The following is a 20,319-nucleotide window of genomic DNA, read 5'->3' on the forward strand; positions in this document are numbered from 1 at the left end:
CAACAAGCTGGATGTGCTGAGGTTTAGAGCCTCTCTAAGCCTTTTTTCTGTTCACATCTTTTCCTTCCATGTCTAAACCTTCTACTTATTTGTTGGAGTAGAGCTACATCCAACATAAACAAGAGGTGGAACTAACAATAGATGGAGAATCAGCAGCAACCACATACGCTGCACACTATTACTATTTTTTTGTCCGCGTCCTTTAACAAATGGGCCATGTGGGTGTCAAAACGGGTTCCAGGAGCTCCAGGCGGTCTCCACTTCAGGAAAATGAACAGCAGTTTGATGTTTTGTTTTCATTAACAACCGGGATTAAGAGAGAGCATTGATAATGGGAATGTGAGATTGCTGCCAAAGTTAAGATTCAGTTAAATTCAGCAGCTGATTGTGATGATCGTCAGCAGTCACTGTGTAAACTAGACAGTGGCGGCTTTCCAGTCTAGAGAGCGATTATAAACAATATTATCTCAGTTGAAGACAGTCTAGTGTCTATCCTCCTAACTGTGCGCTCACATCTAGCGGCTTGTATTTCAATCAAACACTTGCACGGATGTGTACAAACACACACATAGAAAGGTCTAATCTCACCTTACACTCTCCGTTTACACACACATCCAAGGAGTCGTCTCGGCAAGGCGTGCCGTCAACCACAGCTGGAGCACGCTCTGTGTAGAAGTTGTATCCTTCTGCCAGGCAGTTGAGAGAGCAAGGCTTCACCCCACCTAAACACACATATGCACACACACACACACACACACACATGCATACAGACAGGGAGCAGGGCATATAGTATCAATATACCAAATCTATACGCATAATAGCACACAAACACACACATGCACGTACAAATCTTCAAATGTAACTGCAGTAATTGGTGCATATACAGTTTACTGAATGTCTGCACACATCTATACATTATATACATGGATGCAACCATTCACAGAAAAGAATCAATTGATAGACATATTTTTTAAGATATTCACAAGACACGTGGCACATACAAGACCTGAGACAAAAAACTTTTCTACTCAGTTTTCTATTGTATTGATTTTACAGAATTATGCGTTTTGAATCCTCAAATTGCTCCAGATTGATGCTTTTGATTCTAGTGACATTGCACTTAGTAGCATTGGCATGGTCAGATTTGTGTTTGCTTACGTGCAGTTCTTGTTCTCTGATACTATAAAACATCATGAAGATCATGTTATATAATCGAAATCTCCAGAACACCTGCTAAATAGTCCTTGAGGGGAGATTGTTTTGTCTACTGCTGTTACCAAGTTCATGACTGAACTTTGAACCTCAACATTTACACAAACATGAATGAAAAATCCTTAAAGTTCTCAGAATAAATGTAATAATAATAAAACATAATTTCCATGATAACAGGCAATTTCCATCTGCTGATGAAGATAAAGTGATATGATCAAAAGCTCCAGGACAGCTGCTAAATTCAAGTCACAAATTACAAATTTGCCTCAGGGGGCATTACAATCTGTGCAGCACAACATCCTCTATCAACATTAGACCCTCGATTCAAATAAGGAAAAACTCCTCCAAAAAAAGCATTGGATGGGGGGAAAAAAATGGAAAAAAAACTCAGGAAGAGCAACAGAGGAGGGATCCCTCTTCCAGGACAAGCAGACATGCAATAAATCAAAACCAAAATAGACCAAGATAGCAAAATTACAGTGTGGAAAAATGAGATGACAAAATTATGGATAAATTGATAACATATATGAAAAATCTTGAGGTGAGACTGTTTTGTCTAAAACATCAGTATATGGGCTTTGTTTCCCTGATGTTCCATCTGCCCAGTTTACAAAAGCTCAAAGTTGAGTGAATGTCATGGAAAAAGGCTAAAGATGCTTTTGAGACTCTCTCCAGGAAAGAAAATTTCATTAGCTTGCTAGTTTCTGGCCAGTATTCTCCAGTCTGAGCTAATGCAAATATACCCAAACATGCAGAATTTGAATGCGGACTAATGAAATAGTCACTGAAGCAGCAGCCAAACCTCCTGCGGGGCAACTTCCTAAAAGCTGCATTCCTACACAAAACCACAGGCTTCTCTAGCAGCTCTGCAACTCATGCTGGGTGTTTAATTTGGTCTTTACATCTTCTTGAACACCTGGTTGAGGAATGAAGGACCACTAACACCAGACATGAAGCCTCCTTAACTAATGTTAACATGAGGCTATTATAATCAAATCTGTTTAGGAATGCTGTTTTTTTTTAGCAAAGATTTCAACATTGTAACACAATCTGTGATACTATTCAACGAAGCCTGTGCTAGAAAGCGATAAATGTCGTATTAATATGTATAACAGGTTGCAAGTCTTTTATCACATCCTTATGAAGGGTGCAGAGAGAAAAGGCAGAGAGGACAGTCTGCTGGGGAGTAGGAAATGTTTGTCAGTGCTGACATCCAGAGAACAAGCAGCTGAATTTGATTATGTCCTCGCTTCCCTCGAATACTCGCGCACTGGAACAAAACTACTGAATGCTACCTCAAGTAAATGCATACACACATACACATAACGTGCTATACACAGACAGAGAACTGTGGATGGATACACCACGACAATGGTATTAACAAAGTTAGTGACTTGATTTCTAGTGCATCACAAGTAACAAAAGATGTACAGTATAAGCACTGAAACTTAAGAAACTGAAATTATTACAATTAAACTTCTCAAAAATCAGCAGCACAGACATAAAAATACATTATTATAGAAGACATATGCTTTTTCTTGTTACATATATAATCTTGCAACACAGAAAAATAGTTTGTTTAGGTAAAAAACTCAATACCAAACATATCCTGTAAAGTAGAATTTAGTTTGGTCTATTTTTTTTTTTTTTTTGACGTAATAAGGAGGAGGACATTAAATCACACATAACTACAAAACTGTCAAGAATGGCACAATATAATCCAAGACTTGTCCAAATTTTGGGCCTTGACATAACGACTGCAGAGCTGCAGAAGTCCAGGTGACCACATGACATCATCACTGCAGTAAATTACATTTCACAAGTGCGTATGTGTTCAGTGTTTAGTGTCTCCACTTGGTGTGACGAGGCGATTACACTGTACACACAAAGAAAATACGAAGCAATATGAAGCTTCCGTGAAAGTTCAGTGAGGAAGATCTCTTCCCTCGTGTTCTGTCTTCGTATCTCTATAGATAAATGTCTGCTGTTTCCTCCTGTTCCATTTCTCTCCTTCGCTGCCTCTTTCCCACACTGTCAAAGTCCCTTAATACCCAATTCCAACGTTACCATACCATACCCACATTCCTCAATCCAATCAGTCCCTAGACGCCGTTCTTTAAATATTTTTGCATTTCTGCCATTCTGTCTTTAAGACCTACTATTGCGCAACCCACCTCCTACCCATCATCCACCATGACCTCCATAATATCCAGGGAGACTCGTCCGAAGGTTCCCATCAACCACCTGCTGACTCCACTCCACCACCAGCAGCATCTAGACTCTGGGGGGGGGGATCCTGTCCTACCTCCTATCATCATAAGGGCCAACGCTTAATGAAGAGTCTAATCGCAAAATATCTTTCTCTGTTGCTAACCTCATATTGTAATATAATACTCTATCCAAATACACAAACAGTCATGTATAGATATGTGCACATGCATGACTAAACCCTATTCATCTTGTCACTCTCTTTTTTTCTCACTATTCATTGCCCTGCCATGACACACACACACACACACACACACATAAGCACACATGTGCACAGTGCTGTTATAGGGTATTCTCCAGCCAAATGGTATATATCCTTCATTCATCTGTGCAGCTTGCCAACAGCTCCACTATTTGAGTGGCTGTTGACATCAGTCTGGGCTGTGTTTGTTTGTGCTGGCAGTGCTGAAGCAGGTACAGTATGTACTGGGAAGGAGAGAGACAGAAAGAGAGAGAGAGAGAGAGAGAGAGAGAGTATGTACTGGCAGGCTTGCAGACGATAAAGTGGTCAGACCATGGAAAACTACAATTCCCATGGTGCCTAGCTTTGGCAGGGCAACCAGGGCTTGCAGCAGGGTGTGTGTGTGTGTGTGTGTGTGTGTGTGTGTGTGTATTATAACTTGCAGGCTGTTCTATGGAGTGTGAAGGTTAAATGTGAAGGCTGTTGGACTAAGAACAGCAATGTGGAGCAGCTTGTTCAAAAAAAAAAAGAAAGAAAAAAAAAAGAAGCAGCTTAAACGACAGACCTTTTTTAATGAACTGTCCTTGGCTGTCTGAGCCGAGAGAGAAAGGCTGTCTCTGTTTTCAGTGTCTGAGGACAGAAACGAAGAGAGAGAGAGAGAGACAGTGGGAGAGCGAGAGAGATTGCATAATGGTGAACTAAATAAAGAGAAGGGGAGAGAGAGGGAAAAGAAAAAGTGAAAGAAGAGGAAAGGGAAGCTGTCTTCTCTGAGCGAGAGGGTAAAAGTGAAAGGAAGAAAGCTGAAATGAGAATTTGAGGAGAGCGAGAGGGCTGAAGAGGACAGGGAAGGGGCTTGGCGGTGTGATCTGGCCTTAACGCAGGGCAGAGTCTATGGCACTGTTCCTATTTTAACAGCTGCAAGGGATTTCTATTGTAAAATCAGCTGACTTGATGAAAGGAGCACTTGTTGCCTGAAGTTGGAATTGGCTGGCTGGCCATCTCTGTAAGCCATTATGTTATTGGAGGGCTAGATTAAAGGCAGTTATGTCGTTGAAACTATTTATCTTTCACGTCCAGTGTAGTGCTCATCAGGAGCGAGGAATTTGATGCAAGGCATTGTGGGATGCATGGCTCTCTGCAGCCAGCATCTGCAGGCCAGACAAGAGAGAGTCTGCAGCTTCAATTCACTTTCTCCTCCACGAGCGCACACACACACACGCACGCATGCATGCACACACGCACGCACACACACACACACACACACACACACACACACACACACACACACACACACACACTCTGTCTCCTGACTTCTGTTTGTCTCCTGTCATCAATTCCTGGCTCACTTCTTTCTGTCCATCGTCATCTGTTCACCTTTAATTTTCTCCTCCTCCTTCCTAATTTCACTGCATGCAACTTCTAGCCTCGTCTTTCGTTTCAAGGCAGTTCTGACAAACAAGTGGACGAACATGTGGAATTTAAATTTATCTTTAGAGTGATAACACTTTCCTTTAACTTGCTGTGTGCAGCTTGATCTATCTGGAAACGTGCAGGTGTGCTGATGGTCCTGATGACAGAAGCGATCGTTAATGTAAAAATGTTTAATTACAAAATGAAAGTCTTGCCTTCAACATTTTACTTAAGTTAGATTAGGACAGATGTACATTATTAAAGTAAGCATCTTGCAGAATGGCCCCTTTATACTATTATATATTATAATCTATGTGCTGTACCACGTTATTATAAGTTATACCTTAAAGAGTAGGCAGCATTTAAAAGTTGTAGGTGGTGTAGTTAGGGATGGTTTACCTACTTTATATACCGGTATAATTTACTTTATTAAACTACCTAACTGATGTAGTACATAGCATGCATAGAATAGGATGGCCATATGTTATGATCATATTTGTGTTTTTATTCTCAATACCCTGCGTAGCATAAGTAGGTAAAGCTAATATATTAGATAGATGGATATTCGTATGTAAAATCTAAATCTAGTAAGTGGTCAGCTGTTTGGTACATGTAGTGGAGTAAAGAAGTAGTAGAATCATAATGAAACATATGATGAAAATACTCAAGTATAAGTTCCTTACAACTGTACTTAAAGCTGCATTGATTGCAACAAGCTGTAAACATAAGACTGACATACAGAATTGTCACCTTATAAAGTTAATATTGTGAATGTGTTGGCAAACTGTGAATGTTTACATGCAAGTAAGTAAGATAAATATAAATCTGATATTTACTCTCCCTTTAATCCCTGTAAATATTGCCACCAACTTCTGAGGGAAGTGCTGTGCTAAATTCTCCAACTGTGTCCACAAGCTAGTTGTTAAATTTGTATGTTTTTGTTTGTTTGTTTTTTTTTAAAGATGGGCAGGTTTTAGCTTTTTGCTGAAAACAGCAGCATCTCGAGACAACGCTGATGAGAGTGGTGAGAGTGAACCAAAACAGTAAATCCGATCTGAAATATGTGAGTGGACAACGTGAACCACCCATGGAATAGTCTTAGCAACAACCTTCGCATCAAAGGCTACTGAACGGACGGCCGTTTGTGGGCATGTGCGAACAATATGACATCATCACGAGGAGGAAGTAGGGGTAACTTTGCAAACGGAGCATTCAGAGCAGACTGAATCCCTGGCTTTTGACTTGAAGGGAGCCTTTGCACACACGTTCACCTCAAGTTTTGGACCTTTGACCATGTTTAACATCGACATCCGACACCATAATAGTATAAAAATAAAACAGAAAAAGCATGATATGTCCCTTTGATATAACCATATTGATTAGAGTGGTGTTAAGCTCAGTACTTGCGTACATGAACTTTTCTCCAGTGGTTGATGTAAAGGTCAAAGAGTTTGTCTGCAGTAAAGATCACTATGGAGCAAATAAAACACAGGTCACTCACTCACCTCCTCTGTATGGCTTCCAGGTGTAAAATTTTCCCCGGAAAGGAACGATGTCGAAGTCGGAGCACTGTATCTCCCGGAAATCCCGTGAGCCTGCAGGGCACTCCTGTAACACGTACACAGAAAACAGGTGTAAACAAATTACATTTAGGATTTATATTACTATATGTTCACTAATTGAATAACGTCTATAACATTAATGATGATGATGAGGAGCAGCGATACTCACATCAATATTGCAGGACCTGAAGCGCTTTCTCTCCCCCAGACAATACTTTCCACCAATGGTTGGCCTTCAACCAAACACAGGGAGAATCAGGCCAGTCAGTCACATCTGAGTACAATTTAACAAGCTCTAACCTCCATCATCACATCACAACACAATGCTGGCTTCTGATCTCTGCTTTGTCTGCCTTCATCAGCGTGTTTTCAGTCTGCACTCTTTTATTGCATTATTGTCTATCACAGACCGTCACAACAATACCTCTGTATACATATTATACTGAGAAAGAAGCCAGAGGCAGCCACCGTCTAATGGGTGCCTCTACTAAACTTTCAACAAATTTAAACAGCATGGAGCCAAAACAAATATGCAAACGATGCTCAGAAATGATACCAGAGAGCACCCTTGGCCTCAGATTTTGGTCAATTCATCCTCTGTTCAATAAATTCAAGATGAGGGATCTGGTGACTGCTATTCAAAAGCAAGTCTGGTAGCAGTTTCGTGATGATTCAGACTATCTGAATTATTTAACACACAATAAAAAACAGTGGGACTGCTGTACTGGATTAAAATCCTAGCATTCATGTTACCTGCATGGAATTTGCATCTTCTCTCCGTGTTTGCGTGAGTTTTATCTGAGTGCTTCAGTTTCCTCCAAAAGATAAAACTGATAAAAAAAATTTCTCAGGATGAACCAATCTAACTTTTTCTTATTTATTGATACTGATTCAGATTCCTAAAGTTAAAGTACTGGTCGATATCGATCTAATCTATTTAAGGTTGTGCTTTTTTTCCTGTTTTATACTGTATGTGTAAAGTAGCATTAAGTTTTAACTGCACATGCAACTTTAAATCTCTCATTTTAGTGTTACTGTATGTAAAGTTAAATTTTGTCTTTACAAATTTATAACAACATTCACTAAGAAACAGTAAATAGTGTGGATCAGTCACTTCTGGCTAATACCTGATCCATTCAATGCTGATCCAATGTACTGGATTGATGCATCAAAAAGTGAAAAAAAAAGTCATGAACCAGCATCTTCTATCACTAAACAGTTAAAATCAGTGAGCCAAAAATAAGGTTGGGGGTAGTAAAGAAATCCGCTTCCTGACCTGCTGCATGTATACACAGATTTACAGTAACCAGGTTACTTACAGTGCATGTAAACACCTTCAACGTAACCTGGTTTCTCTGAGTGACTTGGTTATTCAGATAGATAGATGTGTAAATGGTTTGCTGGAGCATAAAGAACTTATTCCCATTGTGATTTATTCCAGTTTTGTCCTCCTTTCCTACTTGAAAAACTATTTCACAGTACATTGAAAAAGGAATTAGAACCAAAGGGGGACCAAGACTATAAAGGGAAGGAAGTTCACATTTTAGGGTAATATATTGTATTTTGCTCAATGCCACAACTGTAATCTAGTCTAGATAGCAAACTAGAGGGTAACCAGCTGGATAATCTCATTTAGTGGTTTACATACCGAAACAATGTTACTCTGAGAAATCAGGTTAGAGAGGAAACCTGACAACAAGTTTACATGCACTGTGGTAACCTACTTACTGTAACACACATATACACACAGCAAGTCGATAATCAGATTTCCTCCAACCTTATTTTGTTCAAGTTCAGCGGTCGAAACCTGCACCACTGTGTCTAAAGATCTTTGCTTTTATCTTGCTGCTCTGCTGTCTCAGTGATACTTCCCTTCTCTGAAGTATTTGGCACATGCATACATGTAAAAAGCTTCTGCTGTAAAAAGGTCTTTCTTCAGGGGAACTCTTACTGGGAAAATCAGATTTCTGCAGACAGCCGATTACCTCTGTTACTTAAGAGCATGTAATCACACTGACTGCTATTCTACAGTATCTGCTGTTCCTGGTAAATCAGATAAATCTCACCTTCTCTCTTATGTGCTGAGGTAACTTGAGTTTTACTGTACAGGTGAATCTGCCAGGTAGAGTTTCACACTACAAAACTGATTCATTTCAGACTGGCCTGACATGTGGCTGAGATCTGTACCTCGGGCTGTCGCAGTGTCTGATAGAAGACGAGACTCCACCTCCACAGGTCCTGCTGCACTCCTCCCAGGGTGACCACAGCCCCCAGCCCCCATCCACGCCCTCTGGACGCGTCCCATACGCCACACACACCCGCTTGTAGCACCACTGTAAACACATATAACACACATTTATACACACATGGATAATGAATAAATAAAAAGAGGAAGCAAAGATTATGAGACAAACCAACAACACAAGATATTCTGCAACCCATGAACAGTTCTTTGTGTGTTTCAGGATGATTTTTTTTCCTTTTAAAATGGTTCATCCTACAAATATTTTTATTGGAAAACATGTTATCCAAACAAAACATCAGCCAAGTTGGGTCAGAGTGAGGACATGCACTGCTTTTTGGCTGGACCGGCCACGGACCAGCCCTGTAACCCCGAGTGTCTGTCTGTCACTGACTCACTGACTTACTGACTGACTGACAAAGTTACACCATTGGTCAGCTGGCCCAGCGTTGGGAGTTTCCTCATTGGCTGTTGCTCTTTCAAAATTAATTGGCGTGAACAGTTTTAATTATGTCCTCAGGGGGCGTTTACAGCGGAGCCCCTGCGTGCAGTCCAGAAAGAAAAACACACATTTATATGGCAAGCAGAGCAGTTCAAATATATGTGATTTTTAACACTCGGAGGCTCCAACACTGACAGGATACCCGTGGATACAAAGAGACGTGACGGATCCATTTTACCAGCCTGCATGGCGGCTTGTGGCTAGTTAGCATGGCTAGCATTGTTAGCATAGCCGTGCTGTGCTGTGTATAGCCCATAGACTGTATAAAAATAAGGTGTAGCCGCGGTGTCTCCGGTTTAACAGCACTGTGCTGGACAGGTGACAGGTGTGTTTACTGTGTTTGTGTGCTCTGAAAGATTTCACGTAACAAACTGGCCACAACAAATAGTTACTGAAGCAGGCAATTGATCCCAGATGAACAAAATCTACCTCCAACATCCATCTTACCTGCACAGGCTACGTATAATCTTTCTGTTAACATTATTCCCTAATTTAAAAAAAGAAAAGATTAATTTCATTATTCACCCCTTTCTCTATTGTGTTGGTCTGACAGATGGTTCCCTCTGCAGCGGGAATGCTGCTGGTGATGCAGCGGTTGCTTTTGCTCATACACCAAAGTTCACTGCAGACTTCCTGTGTGTGAGTGACAAGAGAATAAAAAAACGATAGTGAGACAGGGGGGAAAAAAGGAAAAAAGGGCAAAGAGTGACAACCTGTCAGAGTGGTTTTATATCATCATAGAGACACAAGAGCAGACACGCTCTCGTTCACCTTCCTCTTTGCTCCCTCTACAGCAATGCCTATAACACATGGGGCTACGTTTTATTGTATACATATGCTCTGACCACATCGTATCGATAATAATGAGTCTATAAAGCAGTTTGCTGTTCCAGATGTCCATTTACTCCAAATCTGGCCCCATAAAAGTTGACCATGCAATAAAGTGGATGCTATTCACTGTAGGTATTGCAAGATGTTTCACATTCTTGCAGAGAGAGTCTGACTTGAATAAGAGAGCCAAAGGGACACAAATCAAGAGCGAGCGCTGAGATAAATAATTCAGATTGAGATTAAGTCAGCTAAAGGAAAGATTAAGTTAGTCTTCAATCATCATCAATCATCTGACCCATCGATGAGATTTCAGAAGGTCTGGTTGAGAAAGAAAATGAGAACAGCTAAAGATAATCGAAAGAAGTGTCAGGATTAGGACCCTATATGGGGGACTGTTGTTAGATAAAACTATCTTGAAGACATTTTGCAACATTAACAAAGCTTCATCAGTTCTGCTACATGACATACAGTGACCTAGGTGGATGAAGATCATTGAAGTAGTCAAAAATAGGTTTAAAAAACACAATTATTTCTAGATGATCCATTTAGAGCTTGAAAATAAAATGCAAAAGTATAACATACATTCACATGAAAGCTCTGTAATTGCTGGTGACAATTTTAAGACTTTAAACTGGAGTGACTCTTGTCCAGAAGAAAAAAATCAGGAGAAAGAGGAGAGATTTATGTGATCAAAAGAAAAAAGAGGGTTGAGAAAAATTACAATATATACCATGAGACGACATAAATATGACAACTGTCAGAGATTTCTCCAAATTGTTTCTTGGTGGAATCTACCCCTTTAATGTTTCTGGGTGTATTAGACCATTGTGAACAATATTGCAAACCAATGAGCAATTCAAGCAGGACTTTAATTTTTATATGATGTTTGCATGAATGGGATGAAGTACTTTAATTTGTCAGGGATTAAATTTAGTGGATTAGCCAAAAACAGACATTTCTGCCTGGTCATTTTATCAACTGTCTGCTCTGAAAATTTTATATCATGATATCACAATATAAAATTACAAACACAGTGATAGAAACAAACAAACAAATCCAGTTGCTCTTGATATAGCCTTTGTGGATATACCGTGATAGAAGATTTTACGCAGATTGCTCCTACGAGGGAGGCTAAGCTGAAAAGACAGGACTGTATAGAAAGGAAAAGTAAGGTTAAAAGTGAAACAAAAGAGGAAAAATTTAGACAGATTACTCACCGCATATTTACACTGTCGAGATCTGACACCGTACTGGAAGCGACACTGTTCATCTGCATCGTAGGCCTGACCGGGGGCTGTGGTGGGGTACACAAACTCCTGCTTGGGGGGGATGTTGTTCAGACAGGAGCCCATACCTGAGCTAAGGCACATAAGACGGAAAAGAAGGAGGAGTGAGATTGAACAATAACTGGCAATATTTAGGATATCCCAGACAAAACATAGTTACTGAACTGAATAATTCTTGGACCAATTCACATGCATGAATCACCTGTGTTTAAAAATATAACTACTTTACAATGAATATAATAAAAACACTGAAGAGGTTCAAGATATTGTAAAATCATTAAAGTGGAAGTGCCTACTGTCTACATTAATCAGTTTTTCTGACCATAAAAAATGTTTTACCGACATCTAAGTGAATTTTTCCTTTGGCCAACCCCTAATTACCCAATTATTTGTGGTGTTGCAGATATCTGATAGGCTGACTCACTCCAGGAAGCTGGTGATGTAATCCCTGCTACAGGCCGACCAGATGAACGGGTTTGTCTTCATGGTGATGTGGTCGGCCATCAGCTTGGCGGTCTCCTGGCTGCGGGGTCCACAGGCGTTCCCCATCCCGTCATGGTTCATCCCAAACCTAAAGAACCATGATGATACGGTGACAACACTTTGAGGCAGTGAGGACGGTTAATAGTCCCTACAGCGGGGATGAGGACAGTGGAAAATAGATCATTGCGGATAACCAAGTGAGATCTACAGAACAGACGTGAATTAAAAAAAAAGAGATTATTACCCACAGCTGTCAAAAGTGCTCACCTACTTCTATCAAAAGCCTACGACCAGATGTATCATTATCGTCATCATAGCGAGAGCAGTGGACAGCGGTCTTCAATAAGCTGCAGTTGTGATCCTGTTTTTCTTTGTGACAGCTTATTAGGGAGTGATGTACATCTTGTGGTAGACTAAAACTTTTCTTCTTGACTCATATGTCACTCTGTCCAAATTTATTTTGACTTTTAACAACCAAAAAGAGAGCTGCAGCATGGTATGACTTGAGCCTAAGTTTACATTCTTTACTAATATGACCAACACACCTTACCAGCGCTGTAACTACTGATTATTTTCATTATCGATTAATCTGCCAATTATTTTCTTGATTTACGGATCAATCATCTTACCTATAAAAGTCTGAAAATAGTGGAAAATGCCTGTTTTCATTACAAAGAGCCCAAAAAAACTTATTCAAAATGCTTAATTTAATGTGTCCTCACTACAAAGATATTTAATTTATGATGATATATGAACAGCATCAAATCCTCACATTTGAGAACCAGGAACCAGAGAATGTTTGGGATTTCTGCTTGACAAAAGACTGAAACAATTCACTGATTATCAAAACAGCTGCAGATCAATTTTCTGTTGATCGACTAATCGATTAATCATTACACCTGAAACACAAATGCCATTAATAAGCCTGCAGGATAAAGGAGCCCTGAGTCACCACAAACACCACTGGACCACGATAAATACGGCATATAAAGAGTCTTATCCAGAAGATTATAAACTGTTATGTAATGGTTCACTGTTCATGACACAGCAAAGGGATATATGAATGACATGCAGTTAACTGTACTGTGGTAAGCGACAAAGTTAATGGTCCATTTGCTGTTTGAGCATTAATGAAAGACAGTGATAATGCTCACAGTAGCTGTGCTTAAGCCTGAAACATAAATGCTCTGAAAGCTTTTCTTCCCCCCAACTGAGTTATTTCTGTCTTTGTCTCTCTTGTCTTTTCATGTGGCTTCCCTCCACCACAGACAGGCCTGCATTTCATCTAATGCTGCACGGTGATGTCAAAACAATTTCGATGACAATTAAAAACAACTGTTAATTGTGTTGAAGCCTGGGAAACAGATTTTAAATATACACACACATACACAAATTAGCACACTCTGTCCAGTCATGTTGGTCGGGCTGCCTCGGAGTACTAGAAAGCTACCTGTGTTGACCATTAAGGATGCAGGACCCCAATAGATCCAACATCTGTCTTAATACTTCAAAGTGCTGTGTGCATACACAACTGAACTGGAGACTGAATTACTCTGCAAGTAGGATACTCCCCCCAAAAACAAACCAACTTGATGGTTTTCTCAAGAAAAATGGGGGATAAAATTAGTAACATCTCTTGATTTATTGTGTTCATGACAAACATAAATCACAAAAGCAGATATATAATTACTAGTTACTAAGTGATGCAGATCAGCTACGCAAGCCAAATGAGTACAACACAGTTTACAAATCATCCAGGGGATCCAGATGGCATCTCCAGGTGCCGTACCAACCCCACATGGAACTAATCCCAAAAGCATAAAAATAGTGTTACTGAGAGAAAAAACACAACTATTAACACAATCTTAACTGATGGAAATGACAGGTGCTGCTGGAGATCACATTAACTCTGGAGTTGTGGAGATGTAATCTGAGGACAATCTCTCTGTGGGGGGAAGGGATCATCTCGGACCAGACCACAAGAAAACATACACGAGACACCTCGGTGATCCCTAAAAACAGCAACCATGAGTGAGGTAGGGAGTCCGTGTTTTTCCTCAAAGGATCTTCAGTAGTCTACAGTCTTAAAGGGCCATAATCTAATGTCCATGATCTCTACTGTACAGCACACGCAATATTGTGGTATTTAAACCTGTCATTACGGATTTGAAACATGTCATCTGTATATACTGTTTAACAAGACTTATACCATTTCCAGATAGCAGACACGTGTATGACGCAAGTCGATTAAAAATGTGTTAAACCCATTTTGGACCCATTTATATCTCTCTTTTTTGGGAGGAAATTGATTAAATGACATTCAAATGGCAAGTAGATTAAAGGACGGGGTTCATAATTTTTCACGTCTGTCTTAAAACAATAGTCAGGCGCCAAAATGAACATTAAAATAGTTTTTTCTTGCTGTAATCATTCCTCCTGTTCATATTGGCCATTAGAAGATCCCTTCATAATGCACTTACAATGTTAGTGATGGAGGCCAAAATCCACAGTCCTCCTTCTGTGCAAAAATGTATTTAAAAGTTTATCTGAAGCTAATATGAAGCTTCAGTAGTCCAAATGAGTCAAATCAAGTAGATATTTTTCAAGGTTACAGTCTTTTTAGTGCCAAAGTCTCTCTTTTTGTTACTATATTTCCACTGCGGCTCAACGGGGAAACACAAAGAGCGAATTTGATGCTAAAAAGACTGTAAATGTGGCAGATATCCACTTGATAAGACTAACTCAGATTGTTGAAACCTCATATAAGCTTCAGATAAACTTTTAAATGCATTTTTGCGCCAAAATGACTGTGTGGACACACTGTGGATTTTGGCCCCCATCACTTCCACTGAAAACACATCTGAAGGGGATCTTCTAATGGCCAGCATGGACAGGAGGAATGATTACAGCGAAGAAAACCTCTTTCAGTGTTCATGTGGGCACCTGACTGTTGTTTTAAGACAGACTTAAAGAATTGTGAACATGTCGTTTAAGTAGATTCAAGAGTAATTTACACGTGTATAAATATCTGAAATAATTTCAAAAAGCATAACACAGAGTCTGTATTATGAACAAATCCACCATCTGAACTATCATCCGACTGACCGACACAGTCAGTCATAGGCTAAAAGTTCTGCTGTCTGATACCTTCAACTGTCCATCACGTCTGCCTCTTGGAAAAATCCTGTTGTGAAGATAAATTTGTTCTTGAACAGTCTGCCTGCCACGTTTCCACTCAACAGGTATTTATTTATCACACCTCCTTTATAGCATTAAGTATGTAACTTTACAGTGATTTGTGGTGTGTTCATAAAAAACAGATCAATAGGCAATAAAGAGAGAAATATGAACAATATGAACCCTGGTGTAAAACTTTCAGGAAATAAAAAATGGCCGTGTGTGTTACTCACGTGTGTCCGATCTCATGGGCGATAGTGAAAGCCGTTCCCAGGCCGATGTCCTCGTTGATACTGCAGCTTCTCTCTGGCTCACACATCCCTCCAACAGGAGCCAGACCTGCAACACACACACACACACACACACACATGAATACCCACTATCTCTTCTGACCATCAATACAATAAGAAACATTCAGATCGATTTACAAAACCATGCTAATCTTAACTTTCACCTGAAAATGTTCAGACTGAAATATGTTGGCGGTCAACACACAACTCTATTCAGAAATATCGTTTTATTTTCTAAACATTTCTTGTCATGAGTGGAGCAGCAGTTCAGTTAAGTTCATTCTGTGGTCATTCAAACAGCACAGCAAGCATAATGCAGCTTCCTGTAAATTAACCAAAGATTTATCAGTCAAGTCATGCTTGATTTGTATCATATTTTTTGTGTTGATAAGAGTGTGTATGTGCACACTGTTGTATGTATATCTTGGGAGTTTCAGTTTTAGATCTTGAAAGTAAGGACATTATTGTAAAGTGAGTAAAACTGGACCTCCAAAAGGCTGTTTGAGGGTTAGAATACTTGGCTTTAGGGTTTAAGTTAGAACAAGGTTTAGTTTCAGTGCAGGATGAAGGTAGATGTTAGGCATTCAGCTGTAGTAGAGGTTAGGGGCAAAATAATGCATTATGTCAATGAGGGTCCATACAAGTATAGTTCAATGTGTTTGTGTCTGTGTGTGTGTGTTACCTAGTGTTTCACAGGGCTTGTTTTTTTGGATGCAGATGTCGTATCTGAAAGGAAATAAACAAGGCTGTTTATGACTAATCCTTACACACACACACACACACACACACACACACACACACAAAGACACACAGTAACAGGCCCATTCATGAAACCCAGCATGTAATCACACTTACGTATTGGTACACACAAATACAAAACCACTGGACATGGACATGCCGTACTCTCACAGACTGACAGACACAAACTTACACACATGTTACAGACAGACAGCGGTGATAGCAGACAGATATAGTTTTAAAAGAACAATAGCAGGAAATCTTGGACGGTCACTGTGGTGTCATCTGTCTGGATCGTTTCCATCCTCCGGTTGATAAATGCTGTTGTAAAACCAAACTGTTCTCACAAAACCACATCTCAAAAAGAAAAAGAAAAAAAAAAAAAAAGTTATGACATTTATCTCTTCTTACGCCGCCTCTGTTTGACATTTTTTTTGCCTTTATTGTGCGGTTGACAGTGAAGTGACAGACAGGAAACAAGGGGAGAGAGATGGGTATGACATGCAACAAGGGTCCCTGGCTGGAATTGAACCAGGGATGTTGCAGTTATGGATGTTGTGGTTATGTGGCATGCGCAGTAACCATTCAGCTGAGGGGGGGCGCTCCCTCTGTTTGACTTTTAACCTCCTGCGACTTGAGCTTTAGCACATTCTGTTAGAGAGAAGAGTTAAATATTTGTGGCAGATCACATTCAGATGACTCTGACCAAACCGGGGTTGTGTTGTTTGCTGTTGCACATTCCTCTGTCAATAGCATAAGTGTCTTATCTGTTTAATATGCGTCTACGACTGTTTGTCTCCGTTTTTCTCCAGCCGTGTCAGTAACAGAAAGCGTAGTTAGAGAAAATTGAGACAGAGCAACGTCGTCAGATTCGGGGCAGCTCTGCTTTGATTTCTCACAGTGTCTCTCCATTTTCTTTGGGCTGCTTTCTTCTTTTTCAAAAAAAAAAAAATCTGTCATTGTCTCTCGTTCCCTCCTTGTATCTCTCTTTTAAGTTTTCTCTCCAGATGCTGAGCCGGGCAGAGCGGCCCCAGCTATCGTCACCCTAGACAGGACAAGATACAGCCCAACTCTCTTGGACTTGGCTTAATGAAAACCTATGAGGAGAGGGGCTGGGAATGTGAGAATTCAGCTCGGAGGAAACACTGCTTTAACCCTTATATGAACAGGAAAATAAGCGAAATGTATTTTTATTTATAAGACGTTGGAGAAGAACGGTGAGGGTGAACAGAATTATAGTCTTTGTCGCTCATTTCTGTGAGGAAGGTTTGTCCGTTTGTATTTCTGACCTGGTGATAAGCACAGCGGTGTCATGGTGAGCGATGCCGTTGTCAGGTATGGCGTTCCCATAGCTGCTCCGGTGCTGGATGGTTTTCTGCCACTTACAGAAGCTGTCTAAAGACTTCCCCGCATGGTGGTTGATCTCTAGTGTTGGCTGGTGGAGAGACAAGACAGGAAATAGGCACTCAAAAACAAATTAGGAAAATCTAATTAGGTACTTAAATCTTAAAACACAACAAAACATCAGCATTTTTACATTTATGCAAACAGAAAACAGAAAAGGGCTTACACAGCCAACAAATAACAAATCAATGTCAGAAGGATTAAGCTTTAGGATAGATTATTACGCCAACCCTTCTCACAACACAAAAATTTTAACAGTTATGAACAAGCCACATAGTCCAAATCAACAATCAGATGATACTCAACAATGCTTTGATAACCAAGCCTCAGATTTCCTGTGTTTCTTCCTGTATTCAGCCTTGTTTTCTACCTGACTCACACTACTATAACATATGTTCATCAGACTTGTATGCCAACAAGAGAATACATTCCTAAAATTTGGCTGCATAGCTTAAAAATCTGAAGAACCCTCGCTCCACTGAAGCTAAGCAGGACTGGAGTGAAGGCGCTTTCTAGTATTATGAGAGTGCAGAGAGGAGAAGGAGAGGAGGGAGTGCTCTGCTGGCCACAGCTGGCGAGAACTCGTAACCCAGGAATGCATGTGGTGACATAACTAGTAATTGTCTCATCCCACAATCCCTCATTTCTGGGTCCACTGCTGGCCTGATTTTCCTTTCCAGGGGCAGCTTGCCTTTTTCAGACCTGGAAACCAGTAACAGAACCACTCACTGAGACTACTTTCAATCCTGTCCCGACCTCAACCTCAGTGGTCCACAGAGTAAGAATAACAACACTAATACTGCCTACCGCTAATGATCCTAACATTTACTTCTTTACTCTGTTGGATGACAAACACATCCGAGCGGTAAATTATGGGGCTAATTTTTAGGCAGTATGAACAGTATGAATCATAAATGTTCCCTAATAGGACAGCTATGGAGGAAACCTCAAAGCCACACTGTAATGCCCCCTTTTCTTCAGCATGATTCATCTGTCAGAACGCTATAAGGTCAACGTTACGGTGGAGCCTGCCGCACCGTCTCGCCACATGCTGTTAACGGCAGGCTAATAAGGTCAGTTGCAAGTAGTCAGATGGCTCAGTCATCTCCTGTGCTATGCTGGTAAGGTCATGCACTTTTTATGAGCTGAACTCCTGCCTTGTGGTTGGGTGTGGATTCTCACTCTGCATCCTTCCTGACCTCCATTCTTTCACTTATATCAAGTAAAAACAGGACCAAAAAAAATATTGATGAAAATAACAGATTTGGTTCCTGATGGTGTTCTTTTGTGCCTTAAATGCGTCACATTTGGGTTTGTCCATCTCCTCTGGTGAAGAAGGTTTAGATGTTTTTTGCATCAGTGTCTAAATCTAACTTTGAGCTTTTCTAAGCCCTGAACATGCGTCATAGCAGTCGTCAGAGAGGTGACTGTTCACCAGAGTAACAAGCAGGACAGTCACAAAGCAGCTCTGTCTGACAGGTACAAAACTCCCCTCATTCCTTGACTTTTCAGCCTTTCCTCATCCATCTCTCTCTTCCTTACATCCTCTAGTCGTCTGCTCTCATTACTGTCGCGATTCACGAGCCCAATTATGCACTCAGCTTCCACCGGGGACTGGTGGAGGAAAAGACACTTAAGCCAATAATTTGACACAAACAAGGAGCTCATAGACGCCGGTCAGGGAAGAATTTTGTGCAGGCTGGATGGAGAAGAGAGGAGAGGAGAGGAGAGGAGAGGAGAGGAGAGGAGAGGAGAGGAGAGGAGAGGAGAGAAGAGTTTATTTACCTGGTCCTCCATGAGTAGGATGAGTCGTGTCACCACAATGTTGACTGCATTCCCCAGGCTAGAATCCTGGAACAGTTTGGCAACCTGACCTCCAGGGAAACAAGAAAAGACCAGTCTTAAAAACAGCTGATACACCAGCAGAGCACCACATCACACTAATCATCACACAGAAAAGTTTTGAAAAATGGATGAAACATCAGTTCAGAGACCAGCACTAATGCATTGTCCATGTATATAAAAATGTATTTGTTGACCTTCCTAATTGTGACCAATGGAAAGTCTGGATTCATTTGTATAGCTGAGGCAAAGAGCAAGAGCAAATATAATCGGGCTGAGGGGGGCATCCATGTCTTGTGCCCCTACAAAGACTGATTCTAAGCTACACTTGTCTCTGAGGCAGACTAGTCTATGAGTCTTACAGGAGCTGTAAAGTCAGTGCATCACAACTGCAGATGACTATTAAAGAGTTACGCCCAGGACACACTGCCTACCTCTACCTGAGCAGCATGTGTGCATCACTGAACTGCTGTGGCTGCACGTGTGTGGTGTCCACACAGCAACTGCCAGCTCTATCTTTCTACATAGAGTTTGACTTTGATAATGGCCATCAATAATAGAATGTTTCATATCATTTCATCATAAATGTCATTTATATTTAGTTTAGACAGAAAAAGGTTAAGAAGTGTGTACTCAATTGTGAAAAATAAATAAATATGTGAGGTGAAAGCGGCTTTCTTTCTGACAGGCATGATGGGGTCTGGTTGGGGCTACTTCTCTGTCAGCCACATACACTCCTCACACAGGACAGGTTTTTTTAATTGATTAAACTGATTATTCTGCCAGTTGAACCACTTCAAGTGAAGAAAATTCCTCCAGACGACACCAAGTTCCCCAAACCAGTCAAACACACTCTGACAAACAAACCTCCAAACTAACTATCAGGAGGGA

At 40.5% G+C, this 20,319-nt stretch overlaps 1 protein-coding gene across 5 annotated transcripts in view; it reads right to left on the reverse strand.

The window, feature by feature from the left end:
- The window catches only part of adamts10 (ADAM metallopeptidase with thrombospondin type 1 motif, 10), a 60,014-nt gene that overhangs the window by 16,194 nt on the left and 23,501 nt on the right, over positions 1 to 20,319 (reverse strand). For 3 of the 5 annotated variants that reach the window (XM_044362363.1, XM_044362361.1, XM_044362362.1), the window contains exons 7-17: positions 19,372 to 19,455; positions 17,472 to 17,617; positions 16,127 to 16,170; positions 15,388 to 15,493; positions 11,919 to 12,065; positions 11,426 to 11,567; positions 9,903 to 10,010; positions 8,821 to 8,966; positions 6,803 to 6,866; positions 6,577 to 6,679; positions 589 to 722 (exon numbers count right to left, since the gene is read on the reverse strand). In XM_044362363.1, coding sequence (XP_044218298.1) covers positions 589 to 722; positions 6,577 to 6,679; positions 6,803 to 6,866; positions 8,821 to 8,966; positions 9,903 to 10,010; positions 11,426 to 11,567; positions 11,919 to 12,065; positions 15,388 to 15,493; positions 16,127 to 16,170; positions 17,472 to 17,617; positions 19,372 to 19,455 — 1,224 coding nt within the window. Of the gene's footprint in view, positions 1 to 588; positions 723 to 6,576; positions 6,680 to 6,802; positions 6,867 to 8,820; positions 8,967 to 9,902; positions 10,011 to 11,425; positions 11,568 to 11,918; positions 12,066 to 15,387; positions 15,494 to 16,126; positions 16,171 to 17,471; positions 17,618 to 19,371; positions 19,461 to 20,319 lie in introns of all 5 variants that reach the window. The other 2 variants (XM_044362365.1, XM_044362364.1) reach the window with 1 other exon arrangement.

The sequence above is a fragment of the Thunnus albacares genome, chromosome 9 (assembly GCF_914725855.1).
Source record: "Thunnus albacares chromosome 9, fThuAlb1.1, whole genome shotgun sequence".
Classification (NCBI taxonomy): Eukaryota; Metazoa; Chordata; class Actinopteri; order Scombriformes; family Scombridae; genus Thunnus; species Thunnus albacares.